Here is a 21,499-nt window from a genome sequence, read left to right on the forward strand (position 1 = left end):
CTTAAATGTGTATGAACCTTGAGCAAATCTTATATCTCTGGTCTTCACTCTTTGACTTCAATCACACAAAAGGCTGCATATAATGATATGAGTATAGTCAGCAGTTGTTACAGGAGGAAGGAGCAACAGTTTCAATTTCCTACAAAAATCGTCTTTTTCTCACCTTAAAGTAAGTCTTTCTGTTCTTAGTTCAGTGTTAGTACAGCTATTTATATAGCAATAAATGGGAACTTAAATGCTTACATATCCTAAAAACCATGCTGTGATATTCCTGTCATGTTGTTATTGTAGGTTAAATGTAAACCATTTGTTAAAGTTGGGGAAAATTTTACCTTGTACTTGGTTCTATTTTATTTTGAGCATGACACAAGGCACAATGCAGTGTTAGTAGATAATAGAATGTGTTACAAAAACTCCAATATTAATTTTGAAAGATGTCAAGGACCAAGATGTGTAACACAAGATTACCCCATCTCTGGGAGCTCTGAAAGAAGCTGCAGCTGTTGTGGAGACTGGACTACCAGTGAGAAAAACAGTGAGAGATTTTCGTGTTTCAAGAGTCACTCTACAGAGATATTTACAAAATCGTGCATATGCTGCCGACAGAAACTGTGCTGCCAACAGATATTTAGTCCTGCAAAAGAGAATGAGTTGGTTGATTGCCTCATAACTGCCACAAAAATGCACCAATTGAATTACGAACATTTGCAATCCTGAATAAAAGCATGTCTCCATCTTGGGGCAAGAAAGGAGAACCTGGTAAACAATGGTACATCGACTTCATGCAACGCCACAGATGACTGTGCTTAAGAAACAATGAAGCAACAAGCCCAGCTCTGTCAACAAGTTTTTGTAGGCACAATATTACCACATATTTGAGCATTTTACGATCAATAGTGAACAAAGTAACATTAATACCAGAAAGATATATAATGTTGGTGAGAGTGGTAACTCCATTGTGCATGTGCCAGGAAAAATATTGGCAGCTAAGGGTTGCAAGCAGTTTGGACCTAAGACATCAGCTGAGTGTGGCAGTAATGTTACAAAGACTGCATGCTTTAATGCATTAGGAAACAGTGTGCCACCCATGTTCATATTTCCAAGGGTCAACTATAAGGAACAAACATTGAAGGGTGCACAACCTGGGTCTATAGGTTGTGCACTACCAAGTGGATGGTCCAACATCAGTATTGCTTGAAAACACTTGGAAAACTTCATCTTCCAAGCGAAGCCAAATGAAAATGAGAAACTGCTGCTAATACTTGACAACCACAAAACTCATATCATCATGGACCGTATCACACCAGCAAAGGACAATTGTATAATTTTACTTACGTTCTTTCCACATCGTAGCCACAAGCTGCAATCTCTACATATCTTTGGTCCACACAAAACTATCTACAATGGTGCAGATGCAGAATGGCTAGTCACAACCTGGAAAACCTATAAGCATTTACAATGTTGCTAAAATTGCAGGTCGACCTTATTCATTAGCATTCACACCTGTGAACATTCAATCTGGATTTGGAGCAACTGGAATATGGTCTGTAAATGGGAACACATTCCAAGATAACGAATTCCTCACACCATGTGTTATGGATGGAGCAACCTACTTTGAATACAGAGGCTTACCTGGCAACAGGACAAAGTGGTATTTCTACTCATCAATCAACGAAATTACAGTCATCCTCTATAGAGTCACTATGACCATAACAGAAAGCTCTTCCACGAAACAGTGGGTCTACAGAAGTCTGATTCATCACAAGTGTTGACTGACACACCGAAAAGCTGATAACAGAAACACACCACACTCCATGAGAAGAAAAAAAGAAGGGGCTGTCAGCCAGCAAAAGCAAACTATTTAAAGTCAAGAAGGAAAACTAAGAAGAAAATGATAGAGGATTCCACATCAGACAGTGACCCCAGTCCAAGTGAATGGTGTGAGGATAGTGACAGTGATGTGAGTCTGACTAACTTCTCATTGCAAAAGCCATCAGACAAAAACGAAGCAGATGATATTTCATTTGATGTAGGCATACACATACAAGAAGCAATACATTCTGGACAATGGGTTTTGATGAAATTTGAAACAAAAAAAGAAAACACTCTGTGGGAAGGTTTATTTCTGTAAAATATAGAGACCAGACTGTAAAAATTGTATAAAGGGGGGAGAGCAGGTGGCCTTTAGTAGATGATGTTTGTGAAATTTTGCAAGAACATGTTGTCAGATTACTTCCAGAACCAGCATTAGGTAGGTGTGTGGAACTGAGATTCCCTCTTCATTTGAAGGCTACAACATAAATTAATCAAAAATCTATTAAGCTTTCTAATACAAATTAACAACAGCTCTGAGCACTATTGGACTTAACATTGGAGGTCATCTATCCCCTAGAACTTAGAACTACTTAAACCTAGCTAACTTAAGGACATCACACACATCCATGCCTGAGGTAGGATTCGAATCTGCGACCGTAGCAGTCGGTTCCGTACTGAAGCACATAGAACCACTCGGCCACCAAGGCCGGCCACATTAACAATGTGCCAATAGAGATTAACAATATAGATGTGTTACAAATGCATGAAAAAGATAAAGTACCTTTTGTTTTTGAGCTGTTAATTAACATCCACTTTGAGGCCTAATTGTTTGCAATAGATATAGTACTATTGTGTGTGTTTATTTAGATGTTCTGTTTAGTAACACTGTGTTTATCCTAAGAAATGAGTTGTCATTTTACTTTCAACGGTGGCTTATGGTACATAACCACACTATATCTTGTGCCAACTACAACATTTTATAAAAATATCTCCATAGCCCAACTGTTTAAAAAGCTGATTATGTGTTCTGATCATTTGGTAGGAAATAAGAATGCAATGAGTAAACAAGCACAACAAAAACGTTACAACTTCATCTAAAAGGACGATCCAAAAAGACATGACCAAGGTACAAGCCCTTCCTCTACATCCTCATGATGGCTGATGAAAAGGTAGACTGTTGTTTCTGCTGTCATCACATTCCAATTGTCAATACATCTCAGATGCCTGATGCAAAATTATACTTAAGATGATGTCATCAGATGCAAGACAAATACCCGATGCCACACTGTTGCTTTTTGGATTGGTTTCTGGTAACTACACAGTGAATCCCAAGATGGAAAACCAACAAATCCCATCCACATTTACAGGTCAGTAAGAAATAAAGTGAACTATTTTCTGGCATCTATACAGAGTGGTCCATTGATAGTGACTGGGCAAAGTATCTCACGAAATAAGTGTTAAACGAAAAAACTACAAAGAACGAAACGCTATGGTTGGCCAGCTAGATGGCGCTGCATAGGTCAAACGGATATCAACTGCGTTTTTTTAAAAAATACGAACCCCCATTTTTATTACATATTCGTGTCGTACGTAAAGAAATATGAATTAGTTGGACCACTTTTTTAGCTTTGTGATAGATGGCGCTGCAATAGTCACAAATGTATAAGTACGTGGTATCATGTAACATTCCGCCAGTGTGGTTGGTATTTGCTTCCTGATACATTACCCATGTTAAAAAGGATGTTTACCCATTGCGGAAAAGGTCGATATCGTGTTGATGTATGGCTATTGTGATCAAAATGCTCATTGGGTGTGTGCTGTGTATGCTGCTCGGTATCCTGGACGACATCATCCAAGTGTCCGGACTGTTCGCTGGATGGTTACGTTATTTAAGGAAACATGAGGTGTTCAGCCACATGCGAAACGTCAACCACGACCTGGAACGAATGATGATGCCCAAGTAGGTGTTTTAGCTCCTGTACAGCTAATCCGTACATCAGTAGCAAACAAATTGCGCGAGAATCGGGAATCTCAAAAACGTCAGTGTTGAGAATGCTACATCAACATCAATTGCACCTGTACCATATTTCTATGCACCAGGAATTTCATGGCGACGACTTTGAACGTCGTGTACAGTTCTGCCACAGGCCACAAGAGAAATTACGGGACGATGACAGATTTTTTTTGCATGCGATCTATTTAGCGATGAAGCTTCATTCATCAACAGTTATAAGGTAAACCGGCATAATATGCACTGTTGGACAACTTGGCTGCGACAAGTGGAACATCACCGACCTTGGCGGGTTAATGTATAGTGCGGCATTATGGGAGGAAGGATAATTGGCCCCCATTTTATCGATGGCAGTCTAAATGGTGCAATGTATGCTGATTTCCTACATAATGTTCTACCGATGTTACTACAAGACGTTTCACTGCATGACAGAATGGCGATGTACTTTTAACATGATGGATGTCCAGCACATAGCCAAATGCATTGAGGTTGACGGACATCATTTTGAGCATTTATTACATTAATGTGGTAATTATAGCCAAACACGCTGTAATAGCATGCGTTCTCAGAAATGATAAGTTCACAAAGGTACATGTATCACATTTGAACAACCGAACGTACCTACGTTCTGTATTTTAATTTAAAAATCTTATCTGTAGCCAACTGTTTGTCTAAAATTGTGAGCCATGTGTTTGTGACTATTACAGCGCAAGATATCACAAAGCGAAAAAAGTGGTCCATCTAAAACATTCATATTTCTTTATATACTACAAGAAAATGTAATAAGAAATAGGGGTTCCTATTTTAAAAAAAAACACAGTTGATATCCTTTTGGCCTATGGCAGCGCCATCTAGTGGGCCAACCATAGCGTTTCTTTCTTTGTAGTTTTTTCGTTTAACACTTATTTCGTGAGATATTTGGTCCAGTCACGATCAATGGACCACCCTGGATATGAAATGGGCTACCGATAAAATATAATAAATTCTGATTACTTTATTTGTGTGTTGCTGAAAAACTGTTTAAACTTTATTTTAATGTAACATGTGTTTCAATGTACTCATATATTTAGTGATTTCATAACAGTGTTTTACTTCACATGTGGAATTTCTACAACAGTAATATGTGTAGAACATCTGAAATCAGATATTAAATGCTATCATTTTGTTATATTGACCTGTTTGTGAAATATACTGTGACTGCCATTATACGTCCAGCTCTTTATATTACTAGCTACGATTTTTAAAAAACGTATTTGAGAGACATCATGAACATGAGAAAAACATAGAGACAATTCAGATTATTTGTACACTAAGTCCCTGATTACACTCCAGGAAATGGAAAAAAGAACACATTGACACCTGTGTGTCAGACCCACCATACTTGCTCGAGACACTGAGAGAGGGCTGTACAAGCAATGATCACACGCACGGCACTGCGGACACACCAGGAACCGCGGTGTTGGCCGTCGAATGGCGCTAGCTGCGCAGCATTTGTGCACCGCCGCCGTCAGTGTCAGCCAGTTTGCCGTGGCATACGGAGCTCCATCGCAGTCTTTAACACTGGTAGCATGCCGCAACAGCGTGGACGTGAACCGTATGTGCAGGTGACGGACTTTGAGCGAGGGCGTATAGTGGACATGAGGGGGGCCGGGTGGACGTACCGCCGAATTGCTCAACACGTGGGGCGTGAGGTCTCCACAGTACATCGATGTTGTCCCCAGTGGTCGGCGGAAGGTGCACGTGCCCGTCGACCTGGGACCGGACCGCAGCGACGCACGGATGCACGCCAAGACCGTAGGATCCTACGCAGTGCCGTAGGGGACCACACCGCCACTTCCCAGCAAATTAGGGACACTGTAGCTCCTGGGGTATCGGCGAGGACCATTCGCAACCGTCTCCATGAAGCTGGGCTACAGTCCCGCACACCGTTAGGCCGTCTTCCGCTCACGCCCCAACATCGTGCAGCCCGCCTCCAGTGGTGTCGCGACAGGCGTGAATGGAGGGACGAATGGAGACGTGTCGTCTTCAGCGATGAGAGTCGCTTCTGCCTTGGTACCAATGATGGTCGTATGCATGTTTGGCGCCGTGCAGGTAAGCGCCACAATCAGGACTGCATACGACCGAGGCACACAGGGCCAACATCCGGCATCATGGTGTGGGGAGCGATCTCCTACACTGGCCGTACACCTCTGGTGATCGTCGAGGGGACACTGAATAGTGCACGGTACATCCAAACCGTCATCGAACCCATCGTTCTACCATTCCTAGACCGGCAAGGGAACTTGCTGTTCCAACAGGACAATGCACGTCCGCATGTATCCCATGCCACCCAACGTGCTCTAGAAGGTGTAAGTCAACTACCCTGGCCAGCAAGATCTCCGGATCTGTCCCCCATTGAGCATGTTTGGGACTGGATGAAGCGTCGTCTCACGCGGTCTGCACGTCCAGCACGAACGCTGGTCCAACTGAGGCGCCAGGTGGAAATGGCATGGCAAGCCGTTCCACAGGACTACATCCAGCATCTCTACGATTGTCTCCATTGGAGAATAGCAGCCTGCATTGCTGCGAAAGGTGGATATACACTGTACTAGTGCCGACATTGTGCATGCACTGTTGCCTGTGTCTATGTGCCTGTGGTTCTGTCAGTGTGATCATGTGATGTATCTGACCCCAGGAATGTGTCAATAAAGTTTCCCCTTCCTGGGACAATGAATTCACGGTGTTCTTATTTCAATTTCCAGGAGTGTATTTGGTCTTGCTACAAGTAATGCCTCCGAATTTTTTTGTGAAAACTCTTAAACCTTTTTAAATACAACGTTATTAACATTCTAGATTTTTATTCTTTATGTCTGCATATTTTCAGCCTTCTGCCACTAGTGAGCTCCGAATTGTAGCATATAATGAGGTGGATGCAACATAGCCATGCCAGTAGGTGAGAAACAGTGTGTTGCAGTCGAGTTTCGAATTCCAAGAGTTTCTCCACACGTGGAGCATCACCTCCATCAGTATGAAAATGCCAGGCCACAGAACAAAACTGTGACATCTGCGATGATACAGCGTGTCGGGTTCACTGTCGTTGATCATCCTCCGTATAGTTCCAGCTTGGACGTATCCAAAATTTATCTGTTTCCAAAAGTAAGAAGAGAAACACCTTCTAGGACTTCACTTTGATAACGATGAAGTGGTGCAAGCAGAGGTGAGGTTGTTGCCCTATCAACAGAGTCAAACATTCTACAGAGACAGCATCAACAAACTGGACTCTTTTTCGGAGAAGTGTCTTCGTTGCCAGTGTGCCTATGCTGAGAAATAAATATATAGACATGATGAATAAGGGTATGTGTAAAAGATGCATGATAAAATTCATTTCTATGAGTGCCATTTCATTATAGTCATAAAGACTCTGCAACAGAGTACCTACCAGCAGATCATGAGAGTTCGAAAGATTATGAACTACGTATAGAGAAATGTGGAAGTCCACATATTTCACCCAAAACAGACGTGAATATATAAGAACAGATTGAATGATAACCTTAATAACTAACGTGTGACAAATGCCATATGTTTGAGGAAATGAAGGTAAATGAAACTCAAGAAAAACAAAAGAAAATGAGAAAGTTCTGAAAAGTAAAATGGGTACTGGGAACAAGCAAGATACATTCACTGTGGCTTGAACGAGAAGCTGCAGGAGGATCCACTGGGGTAGACTCCAGTGTTCTTGATAATGTGAAAAACAAGAAAAATTGCTGATGAATGAGGCTGCTAGTATGGGATATGTGTAGTGGACAGAATCAAATTAGGTGTTCTCATGCTTAATGTGTAGTTACTAAATCTCATGAACATAGCGCAACTGTCAAGCCTATAGCACAAGTCTATGATGCCTTAGGCTAGCTTGTCGCAGTGCCATCGCAGTCTCTGGTTCAAGCCTTCCACTCGACTCAAAAGCAGAAGGCCACGAGCTGTTCTGGGAATAATACTGTAAATGTGAGCCTCGTTAATTCCATGAGTAAGGCCGGTATTTTCAATTCTCCCTGCTAATCACTGGAAGGATCCAAGTATGATCTCATAGCCCAGATGAGAAACATAATGTGTTCCAATATGTGTCACATTGGACATGTAATGATAGGGTTATTGAGGGTATGATTACTAAGAAAGTTCGACAAGAGAATTATTTTACGATAAATGTAGACAATATACATTCCTATTAAAAGGGAGAACTAATGTAACACGATACATTACTTAATCAAGTGGCAGTGAATCACAAACACCGATTGAATACGAGGCTGGTTATACAAAATACTTGCAAATTGCGAAAATATTTGCAAGCTTCTGAAATGTTTCAAAACATGCCTTTTACATTTCAATGCATAAAGAAATATGGGAAATGTTACTTGTGATTGAGGATACTGTAGCCAAGATTTCTGAAAAGTACACTTAACTTACAGCTGACAATATAACACTACACAGTATAACGTGTCCCTGCAAAGAGTAGGCTATGTTTACAATTGACAAACTAATACTACACAATGTGTATTAACACCAACAGGAGTTTTCAGAAAATCAGCAGTATAAATGTGTTCAAATTTTACATCAATTTATTGTACCTAACTTTTCAAAAGTAAATTTATGCAGGCTGATAATAATGAAGAGAAAGGAAATGCTGAGGCTCAGTTTATATACTTAAGCATAAGTAAATAACCGTGCGAATTTCACAGATTTGACCACTTAGCTGATTTTGCATCACTTTAACACTAGTATACCAAAAAAGAACACTGCAGCTTCAGCTAAATGTTTGAAAATGTAGCTTTGTGGAGGAACCTAGTTAATACCATTTCACACTGTCCAGCTGTTCCACATAGAAGTCACAAAGGCCATCAACAGACATGTCACATAACATCAAGGTTTCTCAGGAAGAAGAAAGTGTTATGACGTGCTAAAGTCGGAAGTTAACCTGTTTTCATTGTGCTCACAGTTATTATAGTTAACATTATAAAATATATATAACCTCTAAATGATTGTGAAAAGATTTATTAAAGTGCCAGAATTTAACATAAGATCAACAATGGAACAACTATATATATATTTTTTAAACTTCACAGATTTCTAATACAAAGAACAAATACATCAAACATTAACTTTGCATCAAAGATACTTGCACACATGTAGCAGAAACAACTATGAACTTGTGATATTATTTACAATCCTTTAACACTTTCCCTCAAATACAATACGAGACTGGAATAGAAGGGAGAAGCGATAGAGGTACTCAGGGTACCCTCCACCACACACCGTCAGGTGGCTTGCGGAGTATGGATGTAGATGTAGATGTAGAAGTTCATATTTCATCACCAAATCAAGAATTTAACTAAGTCTCTATTTTCATACTTACTTCCATCCCAATCAAAGTTTTCATTCTTGATAGCCTCTTTGCTGATAAGCCCTTAGTAAGAACGTCAGCTGCCTGGTCTTGTGTTGAAACATACTCGACATTGATCTTCTTCTCATTGACTAAGTGTCATATATACTAAAAGCATGTTTCAGTATGCTTAAAGCGTTCATAGAATCCTGCACCTTGGATATATTTAATAGTACTTTTATTATCAATGTGTAAAGTAGGAATTGAACTCTTTTCAACAATGTCAGTTTCTTTCAATACCAAGCCATACTAAAGATTTACTTGCCTCACTGGGAGCAACAAATTCAGCTTCCATTTATGATTGTGCGACACATTTCTGTAGTTTACTTTTCCACATTACTGGTACATCACAAAACTTCATTAAAACTCCACTTGTTGAAAGTCTAGTCAATTTTTCACCTGCATAATCAGCATCCCTATAACCTTCTATAGGAGAATTGTTCGTTTTCCTAAACTGAATTCCATCATTAATTGTACCCTTCAAATAGCGAAGAGTTCGTTTAATTAATTTTAGGTGTGCTTCGGTAGGCGAATCTTGTGCTCTTGAAGCAACATTTACCGAATAAGCTATATATGGACGTGTCCCCAATGTTAAATACGTGAGAGTACCTATAATTCTCGGTAAGTGTCGGTATCAGTAGCTGATGGTGAATTACCAGACATCCATCCAGGCTCAATTGCTAATGATATTGACTTTGCATCAGTGATATGATACCTGGCTAACATTCTTTTCACTTATGCAGTCTGATTAATCTTCATACTATCATTAAATCTTCGGACTTGTAAGAAAAGATAACAATCCACTTCACCTACTACCATATCAAAATCTTCATGAGATTGTTTTGCGAAATTATTAACTGTTTCACCAGGTCCCATTATCAATCCATCATCCACATGAAATGAAACGATTAAATTTTCATTAAAATACATACAAGGATCAGCATTACTCTCCCGCAAATTTGATTTCTTATGGTATAACTTTAAACACTCATACCAACATTTTGCTGCTTGCTTCAGTCCATACAAGCTTCCAAGCAATCCGCAAACACGGCCTGTGCCATCATCATAACCTTGTGGTTGTTGCATGTAAATTTATTCCTTCAGTTTACCATTCAAGAATGCTGTTTTTATGTCAAATTGTTTGATGTTCCAATTTCTTCTAATAGCAACATACGAGAGCGCTCTCAGAGTTTCAAACCTAACCACAGCACTGAAAGTTTCAGAAAAATCAAGCTCTGGCCTTTGGCTAAGCCCTTTTGCAACTAACCTTGCTTTGTGTCATACAATGTATTTGTTGTTATCCAATTTAATTGCAAACATCCATCGATTTCCAATAGCCTTCTTTCCAGCTGGTAAATCAACTAATTTCCAAGTACCAACCTTTTGATGTGAGTCCATTTCGTCATCCATTGCAGGCTTCCAATTTTCTACATCTGCAGATTTCACTGCTTCATCTTAGTTCCTTGGAACTTCTCTCTGCATCACCAACTTTTGTCGTTCAGATTCGTCTAAGTAATGTATCGACCTTCTAATTGTTTATCTCTCCCTCAAAATTCGATGACCATCTGCATTTTCAGTCGCTTCTACATGATCGTGACAATCCAGTCTTGTAATAGCTTCTTTTAATATTTCGTCATCATTAGAACTAGGTGTTTCTGTTGGGGATATGTGAACAAACATTTTCCAGCGTGCATAGTGGCGCACAAGATATGATGTGCAGAGTGCATTAGACTCTATGGAATATACATGTTCCGAGTTTGTTGATGGGGCAACGTAATATAATTTGGTAAACAAATGTATTGATATGTGTTGTGCAAATGAAGCATAAATTTATTTTGTCCCCTAAGTTGTGGTACCTGTCATTTAGCTGTGTTAACCTGCATAAACTACAACAGTATCTGTATCATTCATACTCGAGATGTCAATTAATTTGGTAACATCACTCTTCAATGATTGCTTCAATATTTCATCCTTGAATTTTACATCTCGGCTAACAATAACTGAAATAACTGAATGATTATCTGGAAGGTATACACGATAGCTACAGTCATCATAAACAACTATATAACCTTCCAGAGATTTGGCATCAAATTTTCTCCGTTTCTGTGCTGGAATCCAGACAAAACATTCTGTCCCAAATACTTTTAAATGATTAAACTGGCCCCTCCTTCTCAAAAATAATTCTGTTGGTGTCTTTCCTTTAACTTTTGTTGGCGCATTTCATTTCAGAGTATGACTAGCTACAAGTACAGCTTCTGCCCATAAAGCTTTTGGAATTTGCTTTGCTGACTGAAGCCGTGAATGTACCATTTCGCAGATAATCATGTTTTCACGCTCAGCAACTCTATTTTTCTGTGGTGTATATGGCAGAGTCACAGAATATGTCAATCCAATTGACTCAGTATATCTTCTCACATCACACGTTGCCACCATCAGTACGCAGTTCTTTAATGGTACATTGAGCTTGTGTTTTCACCATCTCAATACATATTGGGAACTTCTTCTTTACTGCATCTTTTTTCTGTAAAAGCAAAGATTAATTCACTTGGGGTAGTTGACTTGTCAACTCGTGAACCAAAACCTAGTTTAGGATGTTTACCTAACACTCAACCTTCACATAATTCATTGTTTATTCTTACATTGATATAAGAGCAGTCAAAAATGATTGTACATGTTGTTTGTTCTGGTGCCCAAACCTTTCATACCACAATTGAAAAGTATCAGAACTTCCTTTACTACACAGGACTTCCCTTGCTTAATCACTTAAACCGCCAAGCGATAAAGTTTATTTTTTGTCTTTAGATGGAGCAATAGCATTTGGAATACTGTCTGTATAAAATGACCATATTTTTATCATCATATTTGATACTTTAATCAATACCTTTTTCTCCGGCCTTTTTAACTGAAAATTAATTACAAGCACCATCTGGACAATACCATACATCTTCAAAATACCGTCTGGTGCACTCTCTTCCATTAAAACTTTCAACATCAATACGACTACTCCCAAATGCTTTGATATGGACATTTTTAGCACTGTCCATTTTCTGTAGTACATCTAAAGGAGTGTATAAAACATACCAGTCTTGACGATTTGTAACGTGATGTGTCGTGCCACTATCAATATACCACTCATCACATTCTGATACATCTACATTTGTAGGTAAATTACATTCTTTAAGCAAAGTTTCTTCTGGAATTTCTCGTAACATTGCAGAACCACCACTACCACTAGGACAACTCCTGGAGATATTACCTTTGCTTTTGCATTTAAAATACACTATGCCCGTTTTGCAGTCTTTCGAAATGTTTCCAATCTTACCACATGAAAAACATTTCTTCACATCTCAGCTTCTTGACTTTTGCACCTTTTTCACATTACCCAATTTAATTTTGCTTTGTTTCTGTGTAGATACACTACCCTTGGTTCTTGAAAACATTGCAGTAGCTGCATTTGTTTCTTCTCTGTCTTGAATTCGCAGCTCATAATTCAAACACCTTCTCTGTAATTAACCTATGTTTTGTCACTTTGTGGTAGATCATGCCAAGTTACGTAAATGTGATCAAATTCTTTTGGCAGTGTTCGAAGCAAACGTGCACAGAAATCAGCTTCCTCTATTGGTTTATTTAGCATAGACATCTTTACTTGTACTTCTTCAAATTTTGCTAAGTGACCTTGCATACCGCCTAACCATTCCCATTCGATATTGTGAAACTTATGTCGCAACAAGTCGATATTTTCAGCAGACTGAATATCATAAATTTGGTGCAATTTATCCCACACATCTTTTGCAGTTTCATATGTAGCTAGTCGAAGTAGCGGTTTTGTTTCTAGTGACAAAACAAGACGTTTCTTCACTTTTGAATTCACTTTCGTCCAACCACTTAATTTCGTTATATAACCTTCAGCATTTGTTTCCGGTTCCACAGAAGATCCGCATAAAAAAATCGTAAAGAGCGTCACATTCCAAGACATCCTTCATGAGAATACGCCAGGTAGCCCAATTTTCTTCGCCATTTACTTTTTCAACAGGTTGTTTTTCTTCAGTCATGATGTTTTGCCCTTCTTTTCTCTTTACGCTTACAAACAAGACGAATATCTTCGTAAACAGTCTGCAGTGATAGTGTCACAATCCGTCTCCTTGAATTAGTCGATTCTTACACTTTTAAACACGTCTCAGTTATATATGAAATCAATGCTGATCTCAACCACGCTCCTCTGCTACCATTTTAGGATAAAAATAATTATAACCAACCTGTAAGTGATTGCGCAAAGATTTATTAAACTTCCGTAACTTAAAGTAAGATCAACAACAGAACAACTATATATATTTCTAAAACTTCACAGATTTCTAATACAAAGAACAAGTATATCAAACATTAACTTTGCATCAAAGATACTTGCACACACGTAATAGAAACAAATTTGAACTTGTAATAAGTAGCTGATTTCGTGATTCTGTGTTTTATTCATCTTTATTTTATTATTGTATTTTGTTTTCGTGGCCAACTGCAAATGTTCCGTGATACCCTGGCTATTTTTTGCCAGTGGGTGTTCTTGCACTAGCGAGGTCAGATATCTGACAGCAAAAAATTTTGCAGGCTTTACAAAAATAAAACTGAGTGAGCCCTGCACGGTGTATAAGCAAGAACATAAGTTGAAGTAATTTTCATGAAATAATATTTTAAGTGAAAAAGTCATCGTGAATGTAAGAGAAAAATGCAGTTATTTATGACATCATTAGTTACATAAGGACAAAACCGTAATGGGTTAGGTAAACAATTTCTATTTATTGCCTCATAAATACTGTTCGATGTGTTTGTACGTATATATTTCCGTTAACACATAAGTGTCAAAATTTGAAATGATATTTCCTTTCTGAGCACATAACCACTGTAAATTGATCTAGAAGATACTTTATGAAGTTCGCTTTGCCTTTTAATAAACTTTATCCTCATTATTTCTTCAGTCACGATACTGTACTGCAACTTCCATGGAGAGTAACTCATAACCTTATGTTTACTGTACAATACTAGGCTAAACGATTCGACGTGATGTGACCTTACGTTACAGTGGCGTGATGGGCAGTATAAATGGGTTTTTAACGAGGTGAATCAGTAGCAAACCCATGACATTGTCCAGTGTTTATGATTTTCCATATATTGAGTTCTGTTTGTACACTTGGTTGTGATCAATTTTGCAGATTCAAAGTCTTTACGTAGTGCTCAAAAATGTCCGCGGTACTCAATCTGTTGATTACTTCCGTTTTGTGTTTGTTACTCTGTGGTAAAATATGTCTCATGTATGAATTTCTTAGTGTTACGTACCATACTTGTGTATATGGGCAACTACTTATTTACACGTGCATTACTTAAGTTGGAATTGGTGATAGCTGTGCCAATTCCATTTCATCTATGTGAATTAGGTTCTTCGAATCAGTTGCACATTATCTCGATTTTAGCTCTGCGATCATTCAGGACACCAGGATCGAAGTATCGTTAATTTACTGGACTACTCTTGGTGATCGATACTAGTTGCTCCAAAGATGCTAAATAGGCATTGAAAACTTGGAGCGAGTGTTTGGGGAAAATGTGCAACAAACTGATAAGGGATGATGAATTTTAGTGTATGTTGAAATGGAATAACATACTAAAGGGGTAAACATTATGGAGCAACTAATGAGAGGAACGTTCGGGTGAGTCATGAAAGCAAATCATAATTAGTGAATGGAGACAGAATGCACGGAATATGCACTTTATTCTAATGCTGAGTCAAAAAGTGTATAAAATTCGCTGTCTCTCTTCTTTCATTAACGTTTTTAAGGCTTTCTGTTCGTAGTAAGCGTTTCGATTTGGTGGCTTGCAGACATTGTATCCGCAGGATAGGTTGAAAGACCGGTTGAAGTATGAGAACATATTCGTCTTTGAAGATATATCTCTACAAAAAAATTAATACAAAATCCTGTGTAAGTTCGAGGTCCCTATTTTGACATGTGAACTCGATTTTGCGTAAGAATAAGAAATGCAGCTCTATTTTATATAAGATGTAATCCGTCATATAAAGTGACATGTTTGGTAAAATTTGTCCTCAATATCTCATTTATCAGACTAAATATCTGTGATGATAAATGTAATCAATGACGTTTGTCTGAATCAATTACCATTAAGATTATGCCGAAGGATAATCCTATCATGAGTCAAACGATATTCGTGTCCATTTACAATCTCCGCCGTACCCCTCCCGTGGCACACGCACCCAAACGTGTTTACACGATTTGTCAAAAGCTTGTAACTGTTGGGTCACCCCATCTGCAGTGGTACATAATTGTATAAAACAATATTATTTTATAAAACACACAAACAGTCCAAATTGGGGATGCTACCAAGACTTAATAAGTGGTGTGGATAGGCCTAACATAGTGTAAAAACCTAGAAATACTTTTTGAAATGCATATTGTAACTTTTATGCTACTGTCACTGTGTTTCCCTACTGCACATTTACAATTCGTTGTAAAACGTATAATTACCACGTTTCATTGCCTACTGTTTCTGTTAAGGAACTAGTCTAAATGATAAAAATAGAGCTGTGAGTGATAAACTGGCATTGAAATCTATTTCGAGCTGCCTGTTGTGGCACTTTGTCATGGAATAGATTATTAAAAGATCTCTATTTACTCCTGTATTTCTCTTTTCTTTCTTTACTCGGTAAAAATTAATATTGGAAAAAATTAGGGTCATACTTGTATACTAGACTGTAGTTATAATTACCCTTGTTAGATTTGGCTGGAAGTGTCATTTACATTATAGTTGATGGGTGCTTCCAGTTGCACATAACAAACGTTGTCTGATGTTTCTCAAATTGAGGTTGTTGTGACATATATTGTGGAACAGGAACAGTTATTGTTCGAGTAAGCTGTGCGTTTGTGTGTTGTTTTCCTAGTCTTGTTCCATAAGAGACAGGCATGATTGTGGTTATTTTCCTCCGTTGTATTCATATTGTGTGGTGTTAATGTAGATGTAATTAGTGTCACTTGTGAAGAATTAATGACAAGAGGGGTGACTGTTTTGAAGAGGTGATTGCAGGATGAATTTGAGCCAATACTAGTTATAATTTTTCTCCCAGCGTAATTCTTTGCTCTGAAAAATATTTTCCTGTAAGTGTAGTTTCCCTAAAAATAATTCTATAACTTGTTAGAGACTGGAAAAATGAAGAATAAACTAGTTTCTACTGTTGTGTTGTCATGTAGTGTGAAGCACCAACATTTAAATGAAGATTGCATTTTGGTCCTGATTCTTTCACATAGTCAATAATATACAAATCTGACACTGTGCTCTCTATATTTTTCCAGTCTAGTAAATTCCTGTCACAGGCATGGGGAGTTTCACATAAATATATTGGCCTAAGAACGTCTCGGAACTTACTTACACCTCCATAAAAGTCTTTAAAGTTGTTAGGTGAATAACAATGAACAGTCTGTGCTTGCGTGCCCCATCTCTCATGGAAGTAGCAAAGGATACAATACAATGAAGCATGTGTGACTGATCACTTTCAACAGGGCATAATTTTTTTTTTTTTTTTTTTTCAGCACTACATTACCACTCTGGCACACTACTGTCTTGCACACTGTTTTTAACTATGTGTATAGGGATCTGCACAGGACTATAAGATTTTGCCCTGGGATGTTTATTTTTTATGCCTTCACTCATGTAAAAAAATCACATCTCAGTAATCAAATAGGTTTCGGCAGGCAGAGAACAATGTATTAATTTTAGACAAACTATCATGAAACATTTGTTGTCTTTGTGAACTTGCAACCAAACTGTGACCTAACCTACACCTCCCACTACAGAGTGGATCAGTATGCCACTGCAACCTTTATTTAAAATAATAATGCGGTAGGTGATGACACACAGCCTTCTTTTTCATTATGTCACTAGCCAAAGCAGAATGGTCCATGAACTTCTCTGCACTTTGGCATTTAACTGATGCTGGCATCCAGATTTTGATTATGTGATTTATGAAGCAACTAATAGTCATTAATGCACATATCAGTGCACTGCATCAGTAGTAATTTGTTTTGGATCTAGTAAACATACTGCTGAGCAAACAGTTTCCTCTTGGCATAGTGAGTTTTTATAATGCATCAGACATTACCTTGGTCCACCCACATGCTTCATAAAGAAGATATGTAATATAATTCCCACTGCAATCCGCTGTCAAGGTGCCCCATAGTAAATATAAGCAGTGGTGTATATTTTCTTAACATGTAGTTACTTAAGATGATAAACTTTCAAGATTATGGTCTGTTGCCTGTGAGAACCCTCTGCATTTAGGTTTTATTTTATTTTGATGTAAAGTCGAAACTGGTAGCCTAAAAATAAAACCTAATAACGGCTGTTGGTATTGTATTATTAGAAACTGACCAGCCGTAGTCCCACACTCCAGACAGAATCTGTAGTTACATTAATTTATCACAGTAAGTTTCTTGAACTTTGCATGTAACTTAGTAACAGCACCTTTATCTATACTGATGGTTCTAAGACCAACTCTGGTGCCATAATTATCTTTGTCATTGGCAACAAACATTTTAGATACCGGCCTCTAGAACAGTGCTCGATTTTTACTGTAGACCTTTCCGCCACCCAGTATGTCCAATGACAGAGGCTTGTTGATTGTGTGTTATGTTCAGATACATTTAGTGCCGTCCAAAGCCTCTGTGCGCTATACACATACCACCCTCTACTACAACAAATCCAACAATGCCTCACTTGCTCAATGCTGATAGAGCCCATGTGGTGTTCGTGTGGGTCCCTGGTCATGTCACAATGCCGGGAAATGAAGCTGTCGATGCTGCAGTCTTGACTACCTAGCCATGTAACTGTCCTGTCCTTTCTGATAATCTCTGTGTTGTCAGACGTGGAAACATTGTCGCTCTGGCATGAGCACTGGTCTTCTCTAGATGTGAACAAACTCTGGGAAATTAAATGCCTACCAATGCCTTGAATGACTTCATCTTGCCCCTCTTGCCACAAGGAGATACTTTAAGCTAGGTTGCGTATTGGGCACTGTCGTTTCAGTCACTGTTATTTGTTAAGTGGGGCCTCCGCACCACTCTGTGCTTGCTACAACCAACCATTGACAATGTGCTGATGCTGATTTTACAACCATTTTGTTTTAGTGTATGTTTGCCATCTGAATCAGCAGATATTTTACCAGATACAGTATGAGCTGCAGATCGCATTTTCCTTATTATTCATTGTGATAGTGTGACCTCGGCTGTTTCAAGCCTTAAAGAAAAAAGAGGGGGGGGGGGGATTTAATATGATACAGGTGCAAAGACTCGACTGACTCATATTCTACCATAACTGAAATATATTAAACTGCTCCACTTCCTTTGAGCAGTGACCTATAAAAATCTGCTGTCACTACATCACACAATTTTTAGGTATAATCAGGTACAATTGATGAATGAGCTTCACATGTGTGAAATATCTCTGACTTGTTCACGGCAATTTTTTTACGTAGTTTAAACTTACACATCTGCTATATTCATTTTTTGAACCAGAGTGATCAGGTGCACTTACGGTGTCAGTGGCTCTTGGATTGCACACTGATGTTGGCAATTTGTTTATATCAGTTTTAGCCCATCAGATGATAATATGTGGTAGTCAGTAAGAATTACTGAATCTAATGATTTCTTTCAGTAAAAGATACAAATTGATTACATTTCTTTTTGATATGATGAGTGCCAGAATAACTTTTACTGGTCTGATTATTACAAATTTGAAGGTTGATTACAGACCTTTGCATTTCTTTGGCGACTAAAAAAAGGCTAGATTTGCTGACAGATGACCTGTTGTGAAGCCTAATGCCTTAAATTGGTTGGTTTGGATGTGACGGTTTGATTACGAGTTGATGAACCCAGTGAATGTGAATGACAGAAAACTAGATGTGCTGACAGACTGATCTGTAGTGTACATTGAAGGCTAGTTTAGGGTGGAATTTGATAATTTGCTTGTGAGTTGGCGAAACCAATGTATATCAACGTGAAAAACTGTCACAATAGATTGATGTGTAGCATAGCCTGATATAGGCCTATACATTTTCATTGCAATAACTGCTTGTGTGTCTTACTTTGGATTTTGCTAAAAATTCTGATGGGGCTAAATTATAATGTAATAGAACAAAATACAAGTTAACTTTATTTACGAACCATAGGAAATTGTCGACAAGCGTTCATATTGACAGCTGACTCAAGATTTATTGTATTTCGTTGTTATCAGCATTAGCCCGCACTGCTGTATTCACTGACACCACACGTTCACTTTGACTGTGACCTGTGACTGTAACTCTCATATGTTTACCTAATTAAAGGTTTACGATGATCTTTGTCACATGGCTTTGTCATCATTGCTCTATTTCAGTGTGTTTTGAGTATAAAATATCACCCTTAATTTTTGTAGTGTTTTTTAGAATTAAATTCTTACAAGAAAGGGACCGTTTTCTGAACTTGTTATCCATCAGAAAGTTAAGAGCTTGATGATCGGAATAAATTATGATTCCTTGCCAGCAAAAATTAAAGCTTTTCAATCTTTTGAAACATTTTTTTCCCAGTGTAGTGTAGTTCATGCTTATTTAAAGTTTAACTTGTGTCACAAAGTCGCGCGGGAATTCTGCGACCATAATGCCATTAACTGAGCACAATCTTAGCACTGCTTCAGGTCACTGTGTAACAACAAATCCACATAGTATAAAAAACCTCATTGACATATTGTGGGCATTGTACATAAACATTTCAGCTGTCACAAAAGCAAAAATTACATATGCCATGCCAGGCTGAAGCTATTTACGTTTAACTGGTGATAGAATAAGGCCTGGCACATATAGATTTTTCATTGCGTCTTCACGGTCTTTGTAAATATGATACTTCAGTGTAACACCCAGAAATTGTGGTGCTGGCAGTTGGTCACTCACGTTAGCTCACTCTTTAGTTGAGTGTTTTGTGGGATTTTGACAATGATACATTGAACAGTGTTTTGAATAAGTGTATTTTATAATAGTTTAAGCAGAAATCTTAGAAAACACAGTGTGTGTCAATTGCACCTCCTCCTCGTCTGTGCTGGATGACTTTTTTGCAGAAAAGTGTTGCCAGGGGCGAGTCAGAACAAGCAGGTGTAATTCATAGTTGTGGCAAATTCTTTGAGATTTTCTGTACAGTAATTGGTTATGATTGTGTTTGCACCAAAAGGTGGTTCGTGTGCGGAGAACATACGTTGATGGTGATACAGGTGATGACCTGGGATCATGGCATAACCTTTAGTTGTGCACAGATCAAAGATTGTTTGTGGTATAAGCATCGTATTTTGATCGTGGCACATAGAACAAACTAAGATGGCACCATAACTTTGCAGCTTCAGCCAACAAACAGCTTGTTGTGGACTAGCATAGCTGCCATTAGCCCATAAGTCTGCAAGGACACCTGTTGCCTCCATTAACAAAGTAAATGGAACATCAGCGCATGACCTTTGGTTGTGCACTGCTCCACGCCTGCGTCTACATGTGACATGTGGAGCAACAAACACAGCCCCAGCTGGCGGTGGCTTCTCCTGCTCCGTTTATGTGCAGATCAAGCAGCACCTTGTTGGAGGTGGAAATACCAACACAACCACTTGAGACGACAGCGAGATGTACACGCTCTGTATTGCAGGAAGGTGCTCAGAAAATAGAGGAATAGCAGCTTCTGAGCACTGAGTTTACTACCCCAGAGGTGAAATTTTCTGCCATGAATGAAATAGTCAGTGAAGTTGCCCAGGAATTGGGGACTAAGAAATTGCCACCTACATGCGTGCAAAAATTGGAATGCAGGTCAGTCATCTTTGGTGTCACCCAGTCACAACAGTAAGAAAAAGTCCAGGACTAAATAATGAGAACACCTAACTGCATGTAAGGGTAGAGGTGCAGATTGGGCCAGAGCACAACAGGAGGTTGAGTCCTTAGATGCACTAAGTCGAGCATGTCTAGAGGGGCAGATTGGCATCCTAAAAAAAATAGAACAAACAACTTGACGACCAGATCACAGTTCTATAGGTTATCAACATCCCCCACTCGAGGGAAAACATAGAGAAGCTACAAGAAGAGCAAATTAGGATGAGATGAATATCTCATAAAGATAGAGAATATACGGTCAGCATTAACATATGCTGCAGCTGTGGCTTTTCCAACAGGGAAGGCAAGTTTTAACATTAAAGTAGAAGGGGCC

At 38.6% G+C, this 21,499-nt stretch overlaps 1 protein-coding gene across 4 annotated transcripts in view; it reads left to right on the plus strand.

The window, feature by feature from the left end:
• Positions 1 to 14,515: 14,515 nt before the first annotated feature.
• LOC126294968 (dynamin-like 120 kDa protein, mitochondrial) overlaps positions 14,516 to 21,499 on the plus strand; it is a 190,238-nt gene continuing 183,254 nt past the window's right edge. Inside the window, exon 1 of one of the 4 annotated variants that reach the window (XM_049987195.1) lies at positions 14,516 to 14,935. In XM_049987195.1, the coding sequence (XP_049843152.1) occupies positions 14,907 to 14,935 (29 nt within the window). In that variant the 5' untranslated portion in view covers positions 14,516 to 14,906. The remainder of the gene's footprint in view (positions 14,936 to 21,499) is intronic. The other 3 variants (XM_049987196.1, XM_049987198.1, XM_049987197.1) reach the window with 3 other exon arrangements.

This window comes from Schistocerca gregaria, chromosome 11, assembly GCF_023897955.1.
Source record: "Schistocerca gregaria isolate iqSchGreg1 chromosome 11, iqSchGreg1.2, whole genome shotgun sequence".
Lineage (NCBI taxonomy): Eukaryota > Metazoa > Arthropoda > Insecta > Orthoptera > Acrididae > Schistocerca > Schistocerca gregaria.